Here is a 22,675-nt window from a genome sequence, read left to right as displayed (position 1 = left end):
ATCTTCCCACACTGCTCTGTTCATTCAGGCATGAGCTGCAAGCTAGTCCTTCCTCCTATCTGCCATCTTTGAGAAAAGGCCCTCATTCTACTTATAATCATAATGGTCATTATTACAATGTTGTTATGAAGATTAAATGAGATTCTGATATAGAAGGAATTTATAAAGTATAAGTGATTACAATGATGCATTAATAACAATAGTATCTTTTTGATCTCTCAAACATGTTAGCTGCTGCCTCTAGTGGAATATGAAGACAGGAGATTCATATTGTTTTCTCTTTCAATCATTGTACCTATATCCTAAGCTTTTTGAGTCTGAAAAAGTAGATATTTGGAGACCTGAGTCTTAGTCTTTATTTCTACAATACACAGGGTAAGGGTGGTAGTCAATGCAAGTCACATTCACCAGAAGTTTCCAGGTGCATGACTCCTAGATGTAGTTCTACTTTCTATTTTTCTATTCAATAAATGATACGTATATGCTAATAAGATAAGGGAAGTTATTATATAGTTGTCGAAATCGGTTCTTCTCAAATGTGGTTCTCAGACCAGCAGCAGCAGCATTACCTGGAAACCTGATAGAAAATTATATTCTTAAACTCCACCATAGGCCTGCTGAGTTAGTTACTCCAGTGGTGTATTCCCACAATCTATGTTTTAGCAAGACATCCCAAAAGTTTAAGGGATACTGGTCTACATATTCTTAACTGTTTTGTCTTTATTATTTGTGACTAATCACTTCTGATGTCTACTGAGTAGGTTGTTGACACCATAAATGACAACTTCTTGAGTCACTGAGTAGCCTGCATGTAGGAGCCACAAAGAGTCGGGTGGCCTTTGGCTGCTAGTAACAGTAACTTCAACTCAAATGGATTTAAAAACAAGGAAATGTATTATCTCAGGCTACCAGAAGTCCAAAAGTAGGGTGTATCCCAATGTGGCATATCAGGCACCCGGCTCTGCATCCCTGTAATGCCCTTGTTTCCACCTCCAACCGTGTATTGGCTCCTTCCTCGGGACAGTAGCAAGATGGTAAACTGGTGCTGATCAAAGAATGGCTTGCCAGGCTTCTAGCCACATACCCAGACACTTTCAGTAGCAGAAATGGACTCTATCCCTTTGTTTCCTTCATAAGAGAGAGAGGAAACCTTTCTCAGAAGCTCTTACACACTTTCCCTCACATCTCGATCTCTTGTCTAAATCAACCATTGCCAAACAGTGATTGGCTTATTCTTAGGTTTTGCCATTTCCTGAGGGGTCAACCTCTGAATGAAGTTAGGGTGCCATCACAAGAAAAAATAGGGAAAGCTAGGATTCATATTAATATCCAAATGAGAATTCAGCTTATCAGGGAGCATGTTTAAAAATTCAGAGATAGAAGAGAGGTATGGGATTGAAATGAAGCTGCAGATGTTGAGCCCACACTCAGTCCTGCCACCTGGACGGTGACACCTGTGAACATTTCCAAGCTGCCTCTTCCTTGCCCAGTAGCCCTAACTTTTGCTTTCTTCCTAGCACTTCCTTCAAAGGAAACACTTTTTGCTTTGCCCTCTAATTATCCTTTTGTCTTGTGTATAGAGATGCTGAGGAAAGAATGGCAGTCAGCAGAGCTGGTTCCAGATCCTAGATCCTTTATAGTAATTCTACATATTCTGCTCACCGTTGTGACAAATCAACTCCCTTTCCTGATACTCAACCTTGCTTCACGTATAAGGCAAAAGTAAAATCATCTGCTCCTAAGTGCTGTTTTAAGATTCAAAATAAAAAAAGAAAAAAGTACTTTGTAAACTTTAAGATGCCATGTGGGCAAGGGTTTTGATGATACCTTCACAAGTATCATCACAAGGCCCAAACAGTGGGCCTCTAGTACACCCACACCCATGCACACACACACTCACACACTCATACACACCTGTGCCCTTCACAAAAAAAATTGACTGGTCCTATTGAAAGGAACACATTCAGTGGAAATTGAAGTTCTAGAAGAGTGAGCAGAACATATGGAAATTCCTGTAGGCTGTAGAACTAGGTGAGGTGATGACGATGTTGACCTTGACACCACCGTCATTGCCATGAATGTGTAATATGTGCTCACCAAGCTCATCTGGCATCACTAATCCTCACAACAACTTTCAGAAGACTGTTACTATCTCTATCCCTGTTGTGTTGGTGAGAAAACTGAGGCTTAGAAAGTTGTGAAACATGTCCAAGTACATAATCTAATGAGGTCCCTGCAGACTAAAGTAGAAAGAGAAGTGGTAGGATTATTTGTGAACATTAAACGGGGACCTGAGGATTGAGTTTGCAGAAGGACAGAAAGAACACATCAGATAGGGAGACAAGTGGAAATAGCAGTAACAATGTGGGAAGGTTCCAAGAATAATAAGAGAGGAATGAATCTGAACTGGGAATCTGTTCATCCACTAATTCAAAAATATTCTGAATACCCCCTAGGTGCCAGCATTGGTGCTAGGCTCTGGGAATATTGTGGTCCAGTGGGATGATGGGAAGGATACTTCCAGGAACTCATGCCCTTCAAACTAATAGGCTGCCCACCAACTGGACAATACTGATGGAGGGTGGCTTGCCATTAACACAGACATGGGGACAATACTGATGGAGTGTGGCTTGCCATTAACCCAGACATGGGGACAATAATGATGAAGTGTGGACTGCCATTAACACAGACATTCACTTTCTAGTTCTGTAGAAAGTCTGGTTCGGTTCTAATTAGACTCTACTTTTCTCCTGCTGTGTGTCTTCAGGCAAATCACTTTCCTTTCTGTGCCTATTTGTCCATCTGAAAAATGGGAGATTCACATAATTGGTCTTTAAAGTCCCCAGCTCTGACTCTGAGGATTTCAGGTGACAATATTTCAACTCTGTATTTCAAGGGGACAAATTATTGAGAACCTGGATAGCTTTGGGTCCTAATATTCAAAACCGTTGCTCACTATCTGTATGAGTTTGGAGATGCTCACTGACGTTGCATCTCCATTTCTTCATCTACAAACTGAGCTTCACGATGCCAACCTCACAGTATCTCTGTGAAGGTTAAAGCAATTGTGTATGTAGAGCACCAAGGACAGTGTCTGGCCTATAGCAAGGAACTCAACACTTGACCCATGCCGTGACACATGTCTTTCTCTATGCCATCTTCCTTAAACCAATCCCCACAATTTTTCTAGGCCCCAGAATTCTTTAAATAGATGAGTGAACTGAGGTCCAGAGGGGGCAGGTGAGTCACAAAGTATAAAAGCAAGTCAGAGCACAGCCCTCGTTCAAGCCTAGGTTCCTTTTCTCTCCAGGGAGCTGAAGAGTCAGTGAGTCGCTCCCTCCCCTGCAGAACTTGGCTATCCCAGTAGGCAAATGGAAATCTCTGGGCAGTGAAGTAAGTCATTACCTCTTTATAGAATGGAAATTACTCTGAAAGGGTAATTGGACTTCTCCTGCCTGACTTTTTGGAGCCTTGGAGATGGCTACAGCAATCCTCTTCCTGCCCTCCTCCCACATTCTCTCTGTTTATCAATCCTTTCCTCCTTCTGACCGCTAGTGGCTGGTCTGCCTGCTCCCAGTTGAGGGCCAGAGCTCTAGTTTCACAGGACTCTAGCAAGGCCTGTGTCTGGGTGGAGAACATGTGAAGTAATTCCTCACACCTCCATCTCTGGGGCTTCTCACTTAAGAGGTAAAATGCCAAATAACAACCATTTCCCAGTGAATACTTGGAGGTGAATGGGAGCAATAATAGGAAATATAAGTTGGTGAAATACAAAGAGCTTTGGATTTGAGTGTAGCAGCTCGGTTTGCTAGTCCCACTCCTGTTATCCACCAGCTGAAGGACTTTTGAAAACGTTCTTCACCTCCTTGGGCCTCGGTTTGTTCACGTGTAAAGTGTGAATCAGAATGCCAGCCTTGCCAGCTTCTGAGTTTCATAAACAACTATGAGTTTAGTCATTCAGTGACCACTTATTGAGCACCTACTACATACTGACCACTATTCTAGAAGCTGAGGATAAGGCACTGAACAAGCTCCTATCACGGACCTTATGTTCCAGGTACAGGGGGTGGGGGGCAATGATAGGGAAATAATAGATGAGCAATATAAAGTGTTTGAAAGAAAAGTAAAATAAGGTATCAGGATAGAGATTGTAGGGGATACCATTTTAGTCAGGGTGATCATGACAAACCTCTTTGAGGATGTGATGTTTGAGCAGAGACCTGAAAGTGGGAAGAAGGGAACTATGTGGCTAGCTGAACATGGACTGCTCCATACTGAGGATGTAGCAATAGCAAAGACCCTGGGGCATGCTCAAAAACACCAAGGAGGGCGCAGTCATTGAAGGGTAGTTAGCAAAGGGAGAGGGAAGGAGCTCTAGCTGGAGCAGTAGCGAGGCTTCAGATCACCTAGGAGCTGATGGATATAAAAGTACCATGTACATTGTAAAGTTCTAGTGCAACATGAGTGCTCCCATCCCATTGCCACTTCTTGTTTCGGGAACATGTTTTGTACATTACGGAGAAGCACTGAGTCAGATATTTTACATCACATTGAATCCTTGAAACGTTCCATTAAAGTGGTAATAATTCTTATTCCTGTTTTACACAAGAGGTTGCTAAAGGTCGGAAGCCCAGCTTTGTTGGCAGACTTCTGGTTTTGGTTTGGTTTTGCCTTGCTTTTCTTATAAAATAAATTCTGATAAGACTCAGATTCATTTACATTGATTGGGTATCCAGTGAGGGAGAGGCGGAGACAGGGAGGCAAGGTGGGCACCAGGGAAAAGCTGCATGGGAACAAACATTGTGTCCCCAGAGCAGACTCCCTGGATGCATGGTCTAGATGGTTCCATTCATTAATAGCCTCAATATGATTAAGAAATGAGTAGACTATGAGATACTAAAAGTATACAGAATGAGAAGTCAGAGATATTGATGCCCCTATGCAAAGTAGTGTGCTCTAATGTGCTATCATAGTAAGTAATGATTGAGAATGTAAAGCATTTCAATCGCTTTTAGAGGGTGTCAAAGTGTCTCTGACCTTTACCCTTTCCTCATAATACTCAAATCTCAGTCGTGCAATTTAACCATGTGACCTTAGGCAAGTTACTATATCTCTCCGAATCTTGATATACTCATTTGCAAATGTTGGGAAATACGCTAACTCTTGTTTTGTTGTTGTTGTTTTGAGATTTTCTTGAGACAGAATTTCACTTGGTCATCCAAGCTGGAGTGCAGTGATACGATCTTGGCTCCCTGCAGCCTTGACTTCCCAGGCTCAAGTGATCCTCCCACCTCAACTTCCTGAGGAGCTGGGGCTACAGATGTACACCACCATACCCAGCTGATTTTTGTAGTTTTGTAGAGATAAGGTCTCTCTGTGTTGCCCAGGCTGGCATATTGTTGTTATGAAGCTAAAATGAGATGAAGTACATGAAATACTAGGCACAGTATCTGACATTGTGAATACTTAAATTATATGAATTGTCACTGTTATTCTGAATAATAATATTATTCCTTGGTAATGCAAGATAGAAATATAAGTAGTAGTTAGCAACATAAAACACTCACGGGATCACTGTAAGTATCAGAAAAGATTAAGTGGTTAATAAACACTAGTTATTATTATCTCAGTGTCCTTTAAATAAAATGGATTTCCTTCTTAGACCTCAGAAAGTCAGGTGGTGTCTCTCTCATCTCATCTCACCTTGCCTTCTTTCTCTCTTACCATCTTCTTTGCCCTCACCTTGGTTAGACCTCCATCCTGGGGATGTCAAATACAGTTGCACAGGTTTTGCAGTGAACAATGCTACCACACAGTAAAGCTCACCGTTCCAGTTGTAGACATCGTAAACATGTATTCATCATTGATCAAGTGCCTTGTTCTAACAAATCAGAATGTTGGAATAAGGGAGGGAAGTGTCGTAAGGAAGAGATGATTTTTATTTTTTTATTGTTTTCTGATTTGCACAGAGGCACCATATATGCTAACATTAATACTCTGAGCTTTAGTTTTCCTGTCTGTGCAATGAAGCCCGAAACAGATGATGCCTCAGGATCCCCATGGCTTTGGGTCCCTGCAGGTTCAGAAGTGGGCACTGTACTACCTAAGTTCATGAAGTCAGCTGTGGGACTATGGAGAGCAGAACTGTGATGTGGACTGTGACGCCTTAGAGACCTGTGGGTTCTTGGTCTCCCTACCTTAACCACAGGTACCTGTAAACTGGGGATGATAATCCTAAGCTGCCTACCTCACAGGATTATCATGAGGATTAAATGAGGAAAGAGAGTGCTTTGTAAACTCTAATGAGCTGCACAAACTGGAAAGATTACTTACACACACACACACGAACACACTCATACATTCATATATATATAAGTATGTGTACTTATATATATTACATTATAGTATGTATGTGTGCATGTAGTGTGTATGTGTACACAGTATGTGTGAGTGTATGTGTGTGTGTATATATATATGTATGTATATTATGTAAAGCTGTGAACTCACAGGGTTAGTTATGATTAGAAGCTTGTAAAACATGTTTACTCATTCAGTGTAACCCAAGGCAGTTATTAAACAGTAGGAAAAACTGACAAGCTAAACTTTCCAAGCCTGAAACCCTTTTATAGTTTTCATTGTGGATTGAAGAGTGACCTTTTTTCCTTTTCTTTATTTAAAGGAAAATTTTAACAAAAATGAGAAAGCAAGGGGGTCATTTTAATACAGTGAAAACTTCTACATGTGGGTGGGAGGTAGATGAGAGGTGCTGGATGGAAATGGCAGTCAACTCCTCAGTCTCCTTCCTTATCCTCCCAGATCATCTGCCCTGGGAGAGGTGAGACCAGAAGTAAAACTGTCCTGGTCATCCATCTCCAGAAGATACCCTTCTAGCTGGCCCTTCCTCCCTCCCTTCCTTCTTTTCCCTCTCTCTCTCCCTTCCTTCCTTCTTTCCTCCTTCCCTCCTTCTCTTCCTGCTTCCTTCCTTCCTTCCTTCCCTCCCTCCCTCCCTCCCTCCTTCCTTCCTTCCCTCCCTCTCTCCCTCCTTCCTTCATCCATCTCCAGAAGATGCCCTTCTAGCTGGCCCTTCCTCCCTCCCTTCCTTCTTTTCCCTCTCTCTCTCCCTTCCTTCCTTCTTTCCTTCCTCCCTCCCTTCCTTCTCCCTCCCTCCCTCCTTCTCTTCCTGCTTCCTTCCTTCCTTCCCTCCCTCCCTCCCTCCCTCCCTCCCTCCCTCCCTCCTTCCTTCCTTCCCTACCTTCCTCCTTCCTTCCTTCCTTCCCTCCCTCCCTCCTTCCTTCCCTCCCTCCTTCCTTCTTTCCTTCCCTCCCTCCCTCCTTTCTTCCTTCCCTCCCTCCTTCCTCTCTTCTTCCTCTCTTCCCTCCTCTCCCCTCCCCTCCCCTCCCTTCCCTTCCCTTCCACCCCTCTCCTCCCCTCCCTTCCCTCCCCTCCCCTCCCCTCCCCTTCCCTCCCTTCCTTTCCCCATCCCTCCCCTCCCTTCCTTTCCCCATCTCTCCCCTCCCCTTCACTCCCCTTCTCTTCTTCCTTCCTTTCTTCCTTACATTTTTTGTGTTTGCCTTGGTCTTTTTGACTCTATTTTTCTGTTTCTCTTTTTCTTTCCTCACCAATGCCTGTCTATGTCTCTCTATTTCTATCTGTCTTTCTGTCTCTGACCTTCTATCCACTTATCTCCAACTGTCTTTTTTCTGCATTTTTATTTCTGATTCTCTCTGTCTCTGACCCTATGAGTTCTTATCTATGTCTCTCTTCGTTATCTCTCTCTTTATCTCTTACTGTGGCTCTCATTTTCTGCTTCAGTCTTTCTATTTTCTGGCTATAGTTCTCCCTTGGTCTCTTTCTCTATTTCTTTCTCTCTCTCTCTCTCTCTCTCTCTCTCTCTCTCTCTCTCTCTCTCTCTCTTTCTGTGTGTGTGTGTGTATGTGTGCGCGTGTGCACCGGTGTGTCTTTGCGTTGTGTGTCTTCTGTCTCTGTGTGTTTGTGTGTGTATGTCTCTCTTTCTCTGTCTCTCTGTGTCTCTCTGCCTCTCTTTGCCTCTCACATACATCCATGCATACACACACACACAAACACAGACACACGCACACACACACACACATACACACACACACACTTGGAAATCTACCTCTCTCTGCCACCTCCCAGGTTCCACCTCCTTCTCAATGATTCACCTCAGCCTGGTTAAATGGTGTTGCTTGCACGACCAGAAAACCTGACTCATCTTTGCCCATGCCTTTTCCCCACCCTTCTGGAGGCTTGCTGCCTCCAGGGATAGAGTGGGGAGGGGTATGTGCTTTCTGTGTGCGTGCATGTGTGAGTGTGGGGGAGAAGTGAGTATGGGAAATTGGATGGGCTCCGGACTTATTCAATCCCACTGGTGCCTTTGGGTTCCCAGAGATTGCCTTTGGGGAGTACTGGTCAGACTTGGGTTTGAAGCTTGGGTTCTTCTCCCACCCTAGAGGAGAAAAAGAAAGACAGTCTCCCTTATCTACTGAAGATATCCCAGCTATTAGCTAATGGCAGGCTTTGAGGTATATATTGAGAAAAGGTAGGAAAGTTTGGGCATTCAGCCATTTCTAATCTCAGGCACATAGTTTGTGCAATTCTATTTGGGAGGATCAAAAAGTGCTAAATACGTGAGGATAATTCACTTTCCCTAGTTTGTTGACTTTTTCTCTTCTGCTTACCCCATGCAAAGTGTTTCATGGATTGGTATTTTTTATAATGACAGTAATAAAAGCAAAGCTGCTGTTTATTTAGTGTTTACCATAAGGCAGTGTACTATGTACTTCCCATACACTATCTAAATTAATTCTCATTTGAGATCATTGATTTCCTAGAGATAGGTATTTTCACATTCATTTTACAGATGTGGAAAATGAGGCTTAGAAATATGACATTACTTGCTTAGAGTCATTTAGCAAAGCCAGATTTCAAACCCAGGGCTGAGCTCAATATTGTCTGTTCTGTTGCATTTCCCTCTCAAAGGAGATTTGAAATCAGTATCTTAGTGAATTGAATTGTCTAAGATGCATGGAGGGGCACAGTAAGGGTGATTCCTTGTTAGCCACTGCAGGGGGTGGCTGTAAGGTTTTATTTTTCGTGGCTTAGCTCACAGCCTGGATGAGGAGATAAGAGCACAAGGTACAGCTACAGCAGCACAGGATCAGGGCCTAGAAATGTGTCATCTGGTTCCAGTACCTCTTCAGCTACACACATTCCTTTCCTGAGATTCAATTTCCCCTAAATGGAAATTTTCACTTCCACTGTGCCGTGCCCACCTCACCAAGCACTTGTAAAGCTTAAATGTAACGAGGTGGTGGGGGCATACATTGTAAACTAAAAAGGGTTTTACAAAAGGAGAGGGCAATGGAAAGAGAAGGGCAATCCTCATTGCATAGGGATAGAAGAGTCAAAGGGTTAATCGGCAGCCAGTGTGAATGGCTGAGGTGCTGTAGCAGAGGGTGAGGCTGGGTAAAAATTCCAGGGTTGTCAGGCATCAACAAGCAATCCTATCAATTAGGGAGATTTCCTGGGGTGTGGTGTCTGGCAGGTAGATAAAGTGATAGGGAAATATATATGAAAATAAACAGGAGTTGGGTGAGTTGCAAGACTAAATCAGGTAAAGCCTGGTGAAGAGCTTGATGAGCATTCTTTCTGTTATGGCCATGTGCTTTGGTGGATGGAGAGGAAGGAACTTATTTGTACAGAAGCTCACAAGGAGGTAGGGACACAGGCCAGTCCCCTGAACTACTGCTCAGTGCTCTTTTGCATAAGACCCAGTGGCATCATGGGATTGTTGTTTCCAACACAACTCCAAGGTTGATGCATAATGAAGTCCTAGCATCCCCCTAACCTTCCACCCCATGGACTTTCTTCCAGCAGATAAAGGAAGCCATGCTTGTTCATTGACTCACTTGTTCTGCATAAGCTTAGGCACTAGGGCTCAGGTGGTAAATAAGACGGGCCAGGTACCTTTCCATAATCCTCCCAGTGCATGAAGGGAGGAAGGCAACTACATAGGTAATGACAGGACAGTGAGTTAAGGACCATAATAGAGGGGGACACAGGGAGCTGTGGGAATTCAGTTGAGGGGCCCTAAACTTTGCCAGATGAAAGCAAAGAGTGACCAAGAAGAACTTTTTGAAAGACACTGGGTATGAGCAAAAACTTAAGGGATGAACATGAGTTGTTCACACATATTTACAGAACCTTGACTGAGTCATGAGCTACCTCTGCAGCTTCACCCCTGCCTGGATTCATTCAACTGACCTTTAAGGAATAGCTACTGTGTCCCCTACACTCTGCTAGACACTGGGGAAGTTATGAACAAGATGGACAAGGTTCCTAAACTCATTAAGTTGATATTTTACTAATAAAAAGAAAATAAAGAGGTAAATTAACAAACACCACAACTACAAGTTATCACTAATGCTTGGAATACAATCAAGAGTTCTCTGATGGACCATAACTGAAAGTGGGCAGTTTGGGTTTGCATTAGTTGGGGGTGGGTGCAGAGGATTCTAAAGGGATGGAACTTCAGCCGAGATGATCGAAGAGAAGCAGCCAGCTCTTCAGAGAACTGGGGAAGGGTTATGGAAGCTCTAATCTTAGGACTACATTTTCCTGCAGCATATCATCCTCATACCCCAACTTTTTTCTCTATGTGTGAAGTGAGTTAGCTTATTGGCATTCAGATTCTTCTGTGTTTAGAATGGCTATGTTTCCAGGCTATTAAAGGTCCTTCGCTATCACATTTTGTGTGCCCTGCTGTGTCCTTGGGGCTGAACATTGGCATAACATGAGTATCGGAAGTACTGACCTAGCATTTTTATTACCTTCCTGGCACTGTGTGAATTTTCCTTAACAACAACTACTGACACATGCATCATGCTTTGCAGATTAGAAAGCCTTTTATAGAGTTAATGTATTCTTCTTGCCTTTCTTGTAGATACTGACATTCTTTCTTTTGTATTTTGTTTTTGTTTTTTTAAGGCAGGATCTCACTCCATTGCTCGAGTGGAGTGGCAGAATCTCACTCCATTGCCTAATGTGCAGTGGCACATTCATAGCTCACTGTAACCTTGAACTCCTGGGCTCAAGTAATCCTCCATTTTAGCCTTCCATATACCTGGCGCTACAGACACACACCACCACACCTGCCATTTTTATTTTTATTTTTTAGAGATGGTATCTTGCTGTGCTACCCAGGTTGGTCCTGACCTCCTGGCCTTAAGTGGTCCTCCTGCCTTAGCCTCCCAGAGAACTGGGATTTCAGGCATGGGCCACTCACATGTGACATCTCCTGACATCCTTATTTTAGAGACAAGGAGACTGAAGTTCACAGAGACAGAGCAATTCAGGAGTGCCTGTTGTGGGTGGGGAAACAACAGGCTTTGGAATTGGATCAACCTGGGTTCAAGTTCTAGCTTTACTAGGTAGTAGCTGTGTGTTTGGAAAGCTTGCCTTAACTCACTTAGCCTCTCTCTTCTTATTCATAAAATAAGGATAATAACTTCGACCCTGCCGGATACTCTGCTTTTTCATCACATTTGTGGACAGAGGGGCTCTTAGGTTCCACCATCAGTAACCTTGTGGTCTTTGCCTTTTTGTACAGAGAGGGAGATGTTGAGTGAAGTATTTAGCCCAGAGAAAGCTGGAAGTATTAGGGGAACTGAGAATCTGATGGGAAGCACATTGTATAGTTGCTTCTTTCCACTTTACAGTAACATAACACTTGGGAATGGAACTTAAAAAAGGAAAAAGGTAAAAGAAAACTCTCCATGGATGAGTGCTTCAAAGGCAGCGAACTCATACTGTGGTCCTTAAAGAGTGATGGGAGGGACGTGAACTTGGCTTTCCTTCATCCCTCCTCCTTCTCCCCAGTCTGGTCCCCAAATCAGCTTTCCTCACACATGTTAGCAATACCCACTGTAGCCAAAGTCATTAGCATCGTTTGTCCTTGAAACAGTGGGGATGACAAGGGCTTTTATGGTTCTAATTAATCCAGCTGTAGAAAAAGGAAGACTCTATTAGCCAAGTGCATATTAATTTTGAGGTTAATATTATTAAATTCAGTATTAATCATAAGTTGCAGGACTCCTCGGTTAGCTCCATGTAAAAGCAATCCTTGCAGTTTCCCCTTGCAAAACTGTGAGTATCACAGGGAAGAGCCTTCAGGCTTCGCTCCTGTGGTTCAGAGCTGTGTCCACAGTTGTAGTCCTTTCCCTGGCACCTAGAGGGTGTTTGATAACTGCTTATGAACTCTGAACAGTGAGGCTAGCAAGTTTGTCCTAGACCTCAGGAAGGAAGACAAGTCAGTGGCTCTTTATACAAACCCCTTAAAGGCAGAGACTGTATCTTTATAACAGATGCCTCTGGGGCCATGCCATGTCCTCTTGGCCCATGACTACTTCAGCTGCAGCTGTGGTGAGCAGTTCTGTGCACACTAAGGCTCACTTTGTGCTGCCAGTGACCTCAGATGCACACTTGCACTTTCTGCCCCATAGCCTTGTGTTAGATTAAAGGAGCTCCCTAGGCCCATGTGCAAGCCCAACTTTTAAAAAGTGGGGAAATTACACTCCTGGGTGAGGGACTTGATATGGTTTGGCTGTGTCCCCAACCAAATCTCATCTTGAACTGTAGCTCCCATAATCCCCATGTGTGGTGGGAGGGACCTGGTGGGAGGGACCTGGTGGGAGGTAATTGAATCATGGGGACAGGTTTTACCTGTGCCATTCTTGTGATAGTGAATAATTCTCAAGAGATCTGATGGTTTTATAAAGGGCAGTTCCTCTGCACAAGCTCTCTTGGCTGCCACCATCTAAGACATGACTTTGCTCTTCCTTTGCTTTCTACCATGATGTTGAGGCCTCCCCAGCCATGTGGATCTATGCATTCATTAAACCTCTTTTTCTTATAAATTACCCAGTCTCAGGTATGTCTTTATTAGCAACATGAGAAAAGACTAAAACTGGACTCAACCAATGGGAATCAGGAATTGGGAGATAAGTGCTCCATCTCCCTGACTTCCAGGCAAACAATTCTGGGAGGTATGTTGTTCCCTTCTTAAAAGGTTCCTGCAGAATTAGGTCTCATCATGTACAGCAGCACACTTGAAGACACACCTTTATATTGACTTTTCCTCTTCCCTGTCTTACTCTGCCCTTTCCCCCATGCCTGCTTCCTGGAATCACCTCCCTGATAAAGCTTCAAGCCATTGTTCTTAAGCTTTTCTTTCCAGGGAACTCAAATGAGTGTTAATTATGCCTGTGGTCCCAGTCTTCGGCTCAGTTGGCAGCACACAGAAGATATATTCACTCACTGTACAAACATTTATTAAAAAGCTACTGTGTGCAGGCACCGTTCTAAGTGATCAAATTCTCTTACAGGGCTTACAGCAGGGGATACAGGCAATATATCAATCCATCAGTATATGAGAGATAGTGATAAATTTTGTGAAGACAAAGAGGGTAAAGGGTAATAGTGGATGCTCCTGTAGACGTAGTGGCCAGAGAAAGCCTTTCTGAGCAAGTGGCATTTGAACAAGGATTTGGGGAAGGAGAGGGAGTGAGCCATACAACGATAAGGGGAAGAGCTCTCCCTGGAAACCACAGGTGCAAAAGCCCTGTGATGGAAGTATGTTTGGCACGTTAGAGGAGGAGGAAGAACGTCAGCATGGCATGGAATGAGTGAGTGAGGAAGGGAGCCCAGGCAGTGAGAAGGAAGGGGCCAGAGGAAGCAGGACAGTGGAGATATTCACTGAATTCTTGCTGATTTGTAGTCTTTGTCTTTCCCACATTTGGCTGCATTTTATGATAGGAAAGGCTTAGGTTTTGGAGTCTGACAGCTTTGAATTTGAAGTCCAGCCTTCTTATTTAGATGGATTTGCTTTAGATCTGTAGCCATTATTTTTTTCATTTATAAAATGGCAATCATAAAACACTCCTCATAGAATTTTACGTATCTGATAGGACTCCTGATTGCAAGGAACAGAAAAGAAATGGAAAGCAGCAAAAATGGAAAGTACCAACTCATGTATCTGAAATACCCAAGGGTATATCTGGCCTCAGACACAACTGGGTCCAGGACTTCAAATAATGTCGTCAGGACTTGGTTGGTGTCTGTTCCTGGAGTTAGTCTGATTAGGCCTGGGTCACTTGTCTTTTTGGCCTTTGATGTGAAATATCTGGCCATTGATCACATTGCCAGGCTCTGAAGGATAGAGGGGGCCTTAGCTCTACCTAAATTGTTTAGACTGCGAGGAAAACTCAGGTGCTGTTGGTAGAAAGTCATGCTTTCATAGCCAGTCAAACCGACAGATGTCCACTAGAGGGCAGGCATGAGGATGAGCCTGAAGTCTCAGCACGATGCCTGGCACATGGGAACTCTCAGCAGGTATTTGCCAGATCACTATTGCCTTTTTTGGAGCCCTTATCTTTTCGTCAGTTCCTTCTTTCCTGTATTACTTCTGTCCTATGTACTCCTGAAAGGTTACGCAGAAGGAAGCCTGGCTATCCCAAGAGAGCGTTCTAATGCCAGGTGCTGATGTTGAGTAAACGGGAGTGGATCCAGGCTTCAGCCACTGGAGTTCAGTTTCACAGGATTCAGTAAATAGCTCCTTTGTCATTCCTGTGCTGGATACCAGTAACACAGGGGTGACCGAAACAAGATATCCACCCCAGGCATCTCGCAGTCTGGAGGGAAATGCATAGAAAAGGTAGTAGAAAGGGCACAGACTTTGGTTACTGAATGTCCTGATTTCAGCCTTTACTCTGCCATCCCTAGGTAAATTTTTGTGGGAAAGTTATTTACAGATGAACCTGCTTCCTCATCTGCAAGAGTACAATTCACCGAATTCATAAGGTTTTACTGAATTTTAAGCAAGATGGATTGTTTTGAATATTAACGAGTAAAAATGTCTAGCATTGCTGATGCCATGCAATAAAAGCCAAATAACATTTTATTATCTCTTTTTTTTTTGCTTCCCTTCTTTATTGGTTTCTTACTTTATTCCTTCCATCCATCGAAAATTACTTCTTTTTACAAAAAACAGGAAGGTTTTAGGGAGTTAGATATGATGTAATGCACCTAAAAGCACCTCGTGTGATAACCAAAAATTTTGCCATCAGACAAATTATTCAGACCTAATTGGGGGGTGAGGGGGCAGGGGTGAGGGGAGCACTAACATTTGTAAGTTATTCATGTGTCAGACATCAGTATGATGTATAACTTACATATTACATACATCAATAGCTTAATATGATATGAATAGCTTACACATCATATTAAGTAGTATGATATTTATATCAGACATACTATAAACATCATACTACTTGATCCTCACCTGACTCTCTGAAGTGGATAGGATCATCTTTTCAGACGAAGAAGTGTCTCTGAGAGTTTAATCATCCATCTCTACATAATACAGTTCCTAAGTGGTAGGGCCTGGCTTCAAAACTAGGTGTCATCTGTTCCACCAAACCCACTCTCTTTCCACTACCTCCTACTGCCATTACAATAAAGATGAGCATTATTACACACTCTTCTTCAGATTTAAAATGACACCATGTTTCAGGAGAAACAAACCAACTACAGCTGATAGGTATGAGGCCCTTAAAGATGCAGTTTGTCCCTGACAAGTTCTTATAATGAATTTCTACATTTGCCCAAGTAAAGGAAAGGTAGGAAATGCAGAGAGAGCTGTGCTTCTCCCTGGGCACCATGAGAAAGACCATCTGCAGGTCAGAGAGGCCAGGTCTAGAGTGATGACTCCTAAATCCTCTTGGTGTTTCCCAAAAAGGGCATGGAGCCCTGAGCTGGGGACCTTTCTCCTCACCTGGGCTAAAAAACTTGCTTTCCCCAACCCCCACAGCCCCCACTCCCACCACTCCTTCCATTCTGGAAATTCTTTGCTGCTTTTCTCCCAACCTGTTTTCAATTTTCTCTTGTGGCCAGCTTTGACTGTGACCTCAACTCATTCAGAAGCCAGAGGGTAAGGGAAGAAAGAGAGGGAGAGGGAAAATGAGGATTGAGGGACTGCTGAAAGGAGAGGGAGAGGGAATTGAGGGAGAGGGGGTGGGACCTGGAGAAAAATTGCTCCATGTTTTGTTGGGTTGATTCTGAAGCTGCAGCAGAATCATGATTAACATTTTCTGCAGAAGGTAATGAGAGCAAGGCTTGAGTCTGAGTGGATAACGAAATGTGTGGGGGTCTGGCCCCAGCCCACTTGGGTTACAGCCCCAGAAGAGCTGTAATGGGGAACAGGCGTATTCCTGTACAGTGGCTCCCAACTCCCTATATTTTCAAGGAAAGAAAAACAGGAAAAAAGTGTTAGAGACTTGTACGAACTTGGGTGAGGCAGAGACAGCAGCTTGGGTTCTGCGGGGGGGTTTACCATGGGACCCTTACAAGGTACCAAGGAGGAGTGAGCAGAGGCCTCCCAGGTAGAGTGACCTAGTGAAAGGTTCATGGAGCTCAGATGGAAGACAGTGGGGCTTGATTCTGGATTCTGCCCCTGAGTAGCTACAAATCTTTGAATTAAGGTGTAGCATTCCCAAGCCTCTGTAATTCTATCAGAAAATATAGCACAGTTCTGGAATTCAAATGCTTTAAGCAATAAAACTTTAAAACCAACTTTTATAAACAGTTTTTTTTTAACCAGATAAAAACATGGACCATTCACATATAAGATAGATCAAATTAGAGTTGATATGCTTGAAGGTTAGTGTGAGTATGTGGAAGAATGGCCCAACCTCTCCCCTGCTAGTGTTCATCCTTGTCCCTGGAGTTCTCTATGTTATAATCTGAAAACCACTGTTGGAATATATAATACATTAGAAACATACTAAACTCCTATCTCTTGGAGACTTGTATCTTTCTCAGAAATTCCAGGCTTAAGAAGATAGCAAGGTGAAACCATGTACGTAGCACAGTGTCTGGTCCGTTGTAATTGCCCAGGGACTGTATATCACATTCATGCTGAATAAAGAAGGGCTCCCCTGTGTTAGCTTTGAGATAATTTCAGTTCTCAGCGATTTTACCTCATAGGCTGGCTGGTACAAGTTATCTCATAGGCTCCAGGAGTTAAGACACCAAGTGTTTGTTCCAAATCTCCTCCTGTTTAGTATATGAGCATGGACATGTCACTGTCCTTCTCTGAGCTTCAGTTTGTCACCTGTAAAAGGAGAAGCTTGGATAAAATGGTATCTTTTAAGAGTCCTTATCTCTACTCTGTTATGCTGAAAACAAGAATAAGAAAAACAAGACTGTTGGTGGTGGCTCATGCCTATAATCCCAGCACTTTTGGAGGCTGAGGTGGGTAGATCACCTGAGGTTAGGAGTCCAAGACCAGACTGGCCAACATGGTGAAGCCTCATCTCTACTAAAAGTACAAAAATTAGCCAAGCGTAGTGGGCACCTGTAGTCCCAGCTACTCGGGAGGCTGAGGCAAGAGAATTGCTTGAAACCGGGAATGGAAGTTTATTGAGCCGAGATCGTGCCACTGTACTCCAGCATGGGCGACAGAGAAAGACCCTTTCTGGAAAAAAAAAAAATAAGAAAACAAAAACAGTGATAGTTGATATACATTTTAAGGTCTTACTGTGTGCCAGACATTTTCCTAATTGACTTGTATATAGTATTTTATATGATGTTTGCAACTCTGTAAGCCAGATACTGTTATTCTCCTCATTTTACATGTAATAATACAGATGTACAGAGTTAAGGAGCTTGTCCAAGACAAGCAGGAAGTGAAGAAGTACCAGGGTTTAATCCTAGGCAGAGTAAACTCAGAGCCCAAGCTCTTAACCACTGCTCTGTATATTATTGCTCATGCAATTGTACAGGTGCCAAATGCGGAGTATGTTATATTGTGGAACCACAATACGTATGTTGAATTGCATTGATTTGCATTTGTGCACAGAGAAGCCCCCAGGCCTTTCTTCGTACCCCCTCCACTGGGTGAGAAAGAACACTGGGGGATTATTACTTCACTAACCTGTCTTCATCTAAGTTGTGTTTAAACCTTCTGAAATCAAGTGCCAAAAAAAGCAGTTTTACAATTTACTTTATAGGTTTGCTCTTGGATTTAACAACCCTTCCTGCTGTCAGATTACAAGCTGTAGAAGGTCAGGGACCATTTCTTTTATTGTCTCATTCCTCAAACTAAGAGAGTGGTGGGATTCAATTGCAAATTGAATAGCATTGACAAATTTCCCTGTCTAATACTATCATTTTCAAACTTTTTGTAGGAGGCAGCATGGTATAAAAGAAAAGGCCTGCCTGCGGAACTGATAAAATAGGGGTTCTAATCTCAGCTCTGTTCCCTTCTAACTGCAACATTAACCTCAGCTTTACCATGGGGATGATAAAATCTAACTTGTTAGATTGCTGTGAGGATTAAATAGAAAAAAGAAAAATATGTACTAGATGTCAGTTGCCTTCCTTTTAACATTTTCATTTGAAAATAATTATATCCATACAATCATGACTAGAACTGAGGACTAAATATCCTTATAATGATCTTGGTATGACTAGTTACACTACATATACTGCAGGTGAGCCAGTTTCTTCATTTAAATTAAACCTATACACCTTAGAATTTTTCAGAACATAGAACTGTGTGAATCTTACTGACCTGACATGTTTGTGGGGCTTTTATTTGTGGTCCAAATTATTCTGAAATTCACAGAAGTATCTGGAAAGCTATTCCCATGTGAAAATTAAAGTCAGCCATCTTTTCTTCTCGAGACAGGTAATTAACACAGGCCACAGGCAAACCGAATTCCTTTGTTGATAGGGTTTGTCTGTACCCTCACCGAATCTCATCTTGAATTGTAGTTTCCATAATCCCCATGTGTCCTGGGAGGGACCTCATGGGAGGTGGTTAGATTATGGGGGCAGTTCCCCCATGCTGTTCTCATGATAGTAAGTGAGCTCCCATGAGATCTGATGGTTTTATAAAGGGCTTTTTCCACCTTCTCTGAGCACTCATTCTCTCTCCTGCTGCCCTGTGAAGAGGTGCCTTCTGCCATGATTGTAAGTTTCCTGAGGCCTCTCCAGCTGTGTGGAACTGTGAGTCAATTAAACCTCTTTTCTTTGTAAGTTGCCCAGTCTGAGATATTTCTTCATAGCAGCATGAGAATGACTAATACACTCATGAAGATCCAATTCTCTCAATGACTATCTGGAAACAAATCTAAAAACAGACAGACATGAATCAAAACTCAAAGAAAACAAACACATATAGCCAGACTTGGAATCCTGAGACACCAAATGAAATGAGACCCTCACTCCATCTAGTGAATAATCCCATGTCTTCTCCTGCCCCTAACCTCACCACCACTCCCTCCACCTCTTTTTTTTTTTTTTTTTTTTTTTTTTTTACTATTTATGGCATACATTGCTCTGGAATTGGTGATATTTATTGAAATGGACATATCGGTAGCTTCTGGTTGTACTGTGGAAGAAACTGATATAAGAGGCCTACAGAAGAAATGTGGGATACCAACATTTGTGCTGAATAAAAGATTCATTCACCTCTTCATTTTCCAGACAAACCTCTGGTTCTAGGTATCTTCGTTTCTTTCTAGACTCTTGGCTTTACTTTGTGGACTCCAAATGCATGAGAGTGCTATTAACTCCTTGTAACAAAAAGAAAAATGGAGACATTGAGAAGTTCAAGGACTTACAACCCGTGGTGGAAATAGTATTCAGTCTCAGGTCTGTCTTGCAGTAGCAGCTGAAATTGCATGTTGCCAACACTACCCAAATTAGACACTTGATCCTAGATCTGGCATCTGTACATTAAGTCTATTAATCATATTTTGTCTTTGCAAAAAATGGAAACCAAGAAACAGTACCCATTAGACCTGCTCTATTGGACTACAGGAGCAAATGCTTTCTAGAACTGTTGTTCGGCTGAATCCCAGGGCCATCTGGGCAATTCAGTTAGATAAGTCTTGCAAGATTCACTTGTGAGGTGAAGAATGAAACTCCTCTTTTTATAACTGTGTTTCTTTAAGAGTGAAACTTTAGGGCCAGGCACAGTGGCTCATGCCTATAATCCTGGCCCTTAGGGAGGCCGAGGCTCAGGAGTTAGAGACCAGCCTGGGCAATATGTTAAGACCCTATCTCTACAGAGGATACAAAAGTTAGCTGGGTGAGTGCGTGCCTGTAGTCTCAACTATCTGGGAGGCTGAGGTGGGAGGATCTCTTGATCCTGGAGGTGGCAGGGGGCTGGGCAGAGGCTGCAATGAGCTGAGATTGCACCACTGAACTCTAGCCTTAGCAACAGAATGAGACCCTGTCTCAAAAAAATAAAAGAGAGAGAGAGAGAGAGAGAAAGAAAGAAAGAAAGAAAGAAAAAAAGGAAAGGAAGGAAGAAAAGAGAGAGAGAGGGAGGGAGAGAGGGAGAGAGAGAAAAAGAAAGAGAAAGAGAGAAAAAGAAAAGAGAAAGAAAGAAAGAAAGAAACTAGCTTTTCTTTGAAAGACCAACAGGAAGTGATCTGTATATTCTGCTGATCCAGTTCCCCTGTAGAGAAGCACCCTCAGGCTGCTCTGAGTCTATCTTCTGAAAGGAGCCAATACTATTGTTCTTTTACAGTTTCGTGACATTGTATTGTTCTTAATCCCAGGTAAAGAGGATGTAATGGAGCTGGCATCTTCCTCTGGTTTATTACTGGGGCTGTACATGAATAGAGCTCTGAGGAACTCTCTATTAGGCATGAAGAAAAGAAGAAAACAATAGTTGGGAGGCCTCATATCATTTTATACTGTGTGGTACTTCATATGTCAGTTTTGTTCCTAGATCATCCAATTTTAGAATTGGAAGGGAACTTAGAGTCTATTTAGTCTGGCTCATTTACTTTATCTATTTTTAAGTAATTTTTATTGATATTTTTATGTGTTAACAAAAGCAATATATGTTTATTGAAAATAATTTTTAAAATAGAGATAAGTAAAATAAGATAGAAAAAGTACCCATCATGTCACTCTCCAGACGGAATCACTCTTAACCATTTGTTTTTATTTTCTTCCTTTTGTTTTTAAATGCATATGCATATAAAATTTATACAGAAATGAGATTATTTTGTCATAGTATAACCTGTTTTTTTAACTTCACATTACGTCATCAATATCCTTTCATGTAATTTCATATTCTTCCACCAACTATTTTTTGTGACTATAAAAAAGCTTATCACATCATTGAACTCAGTTGATATGGCCATTTCTATATAGTTAAACATTTAGCTGTTTCTACATTCTTGCGAGTATAAATAGTACCGCAATGTTTGTCCTTATAACTTAATTTTTGTTCATAGCTATATTTTTATTTTGTTTTTTCAAGAATCCTAATAATGATTCTAGCATCTTCACCTTGCAGAGGTGAAAACTAAAGCACAAAAAATGAGGATTTAGTTGCCAAAGACTATACAGCAAATTCTGAGCAGAAGTAAGACTAGATTCCAAGATTCTAGATGTTCAGTTATTCTTTTTGGTTTACTTCCTAGACTTCTTTATTAGTTCTGAGTCTAGTAAACTTCCACTACTTCTTAAAAGCCAATGGTTAGACTTAACTTTTAGAAGTAATGGAGTTTGAGGATCAGAAATGTGTGGCACATAGTCTCTCATTTTCTCCTTCTGTACCTATGACCTTCATCACTAATCAGTCATAGAACTCTTTCCTCCTTATCTGGTCTCTGTGTTCATCTCAGTATAACTCCATGAATCCAGTATACCTGCATAACAATGGCAATTTGACATGAACATTATTTTACACATCTTTAGTCCAGTTTCTTCATTATGCAAAGAAGGAAAATGCAATTCTGAGAAAGAAGAACCTTACTCAAGGAGTTAAGAGGGAGTAAATGGCAGTGACAAGGCCAGAATAGTTACTCTGGACAGGAAAAAAAGAGCATAACATCCTTGCTGCCTTTTTTATGCATTTTTATTAAATAATAATTTACCTCATTTGGGCCTTGCTACAGTCTTATCAAGGTAGGTATTAGTATTTCCATTTATAGATGAAAAAATTATGCATAAATATGAACAAAGAGTAATCAAGGCTAAATACAAATCTGTGTCATTTTTATATCTTTTGCTTTTTCTGTCCACAGTTTTTCTTGATAATGATATCCAGACATTTGATAGGTTTGGATGACAGCAAAAATGTCTGCTCACTATGGCCGGAGCTGGGGAGCTCATCTTTCTTTTTCTCCCTCCAGGAGAATTCCTGAGTTTTGCTGATGACTTACTCTCTGGCCTGGGCACATCTTGTGTAGCAGCTGGTCGAAGCCATGGAGAGGTCCCTGAAGTCAGTATCTACTCGGTCATCTTCAAGTGTCTGGAGCCTGACGGTCTCTACAAGTAAGATATATTGGTTGTATGGGGATCATGAAGCAGACAGGATGATTTTGAGCATAAGAGGCATGGCTTGAGTTATTCTCTGCAGGCCAGCCAAATGTTTTATTAGCTAGCTTGTATGTGCAACTTGAGATTCTAAGGTTTAGAAGTGTCCATTTGAGAAATATGCCGCAGTGGGTAACATATTCACACCAGGTGAGTGCTGAAGTGTCCAGAGAGCCCAGAAATTTAAAAACATTCCTTCTACTGGTGAAGAATCTGCAGCTTAGAGAGGGAAGAGGGCTTACTCAAGAGCACA

General features: G+C 42.2%; 1 protein-coding gene across 8 annotated transcripts in view; it reads left to right on the top strand.

Moving 5' to 3' along the window:
• Positions 1–22,675, top strand: part of ASTN2 (astrotactin 2) — a 1,016,905-nt gene that overhangs the window by 933,997 nt on the left and 60,233 nt on the right. For all 8 annotated transcript variants that reach the window (XM_078375313.1, XM_002743253.6, XM_078375307.1 and 5 more), the window contains one exon: positions 22,239–22,380. In XM_078375313.1, the coding sequence (XP_078231439.1) occupies positions 22,239–22,380 (142 nt within the window). The remainder of the gene's footprint in view (positions 1–22,238; positions 22,381–22,675) is intronic.

The sequence above is a fragment of the Callithrix jacchus genome, chromosome 1 (genome assembly GCF_049354715.1).
Source record: "Callithrix jacchus isolate 240 chromosome 1, calJac240_pri, whole genome shotgun sequence".
Classification (NCBI taxonomy): Eukaryota; Metazoa; Chordata; class Mammalia; order Primates; family Cebidae; genus Callithrix; species Callithrix jacchus.
Note: the sequence above shows the minus strand (reverse complement) of the source record. Positions and strands in the feature narration are given on the sequence as shown.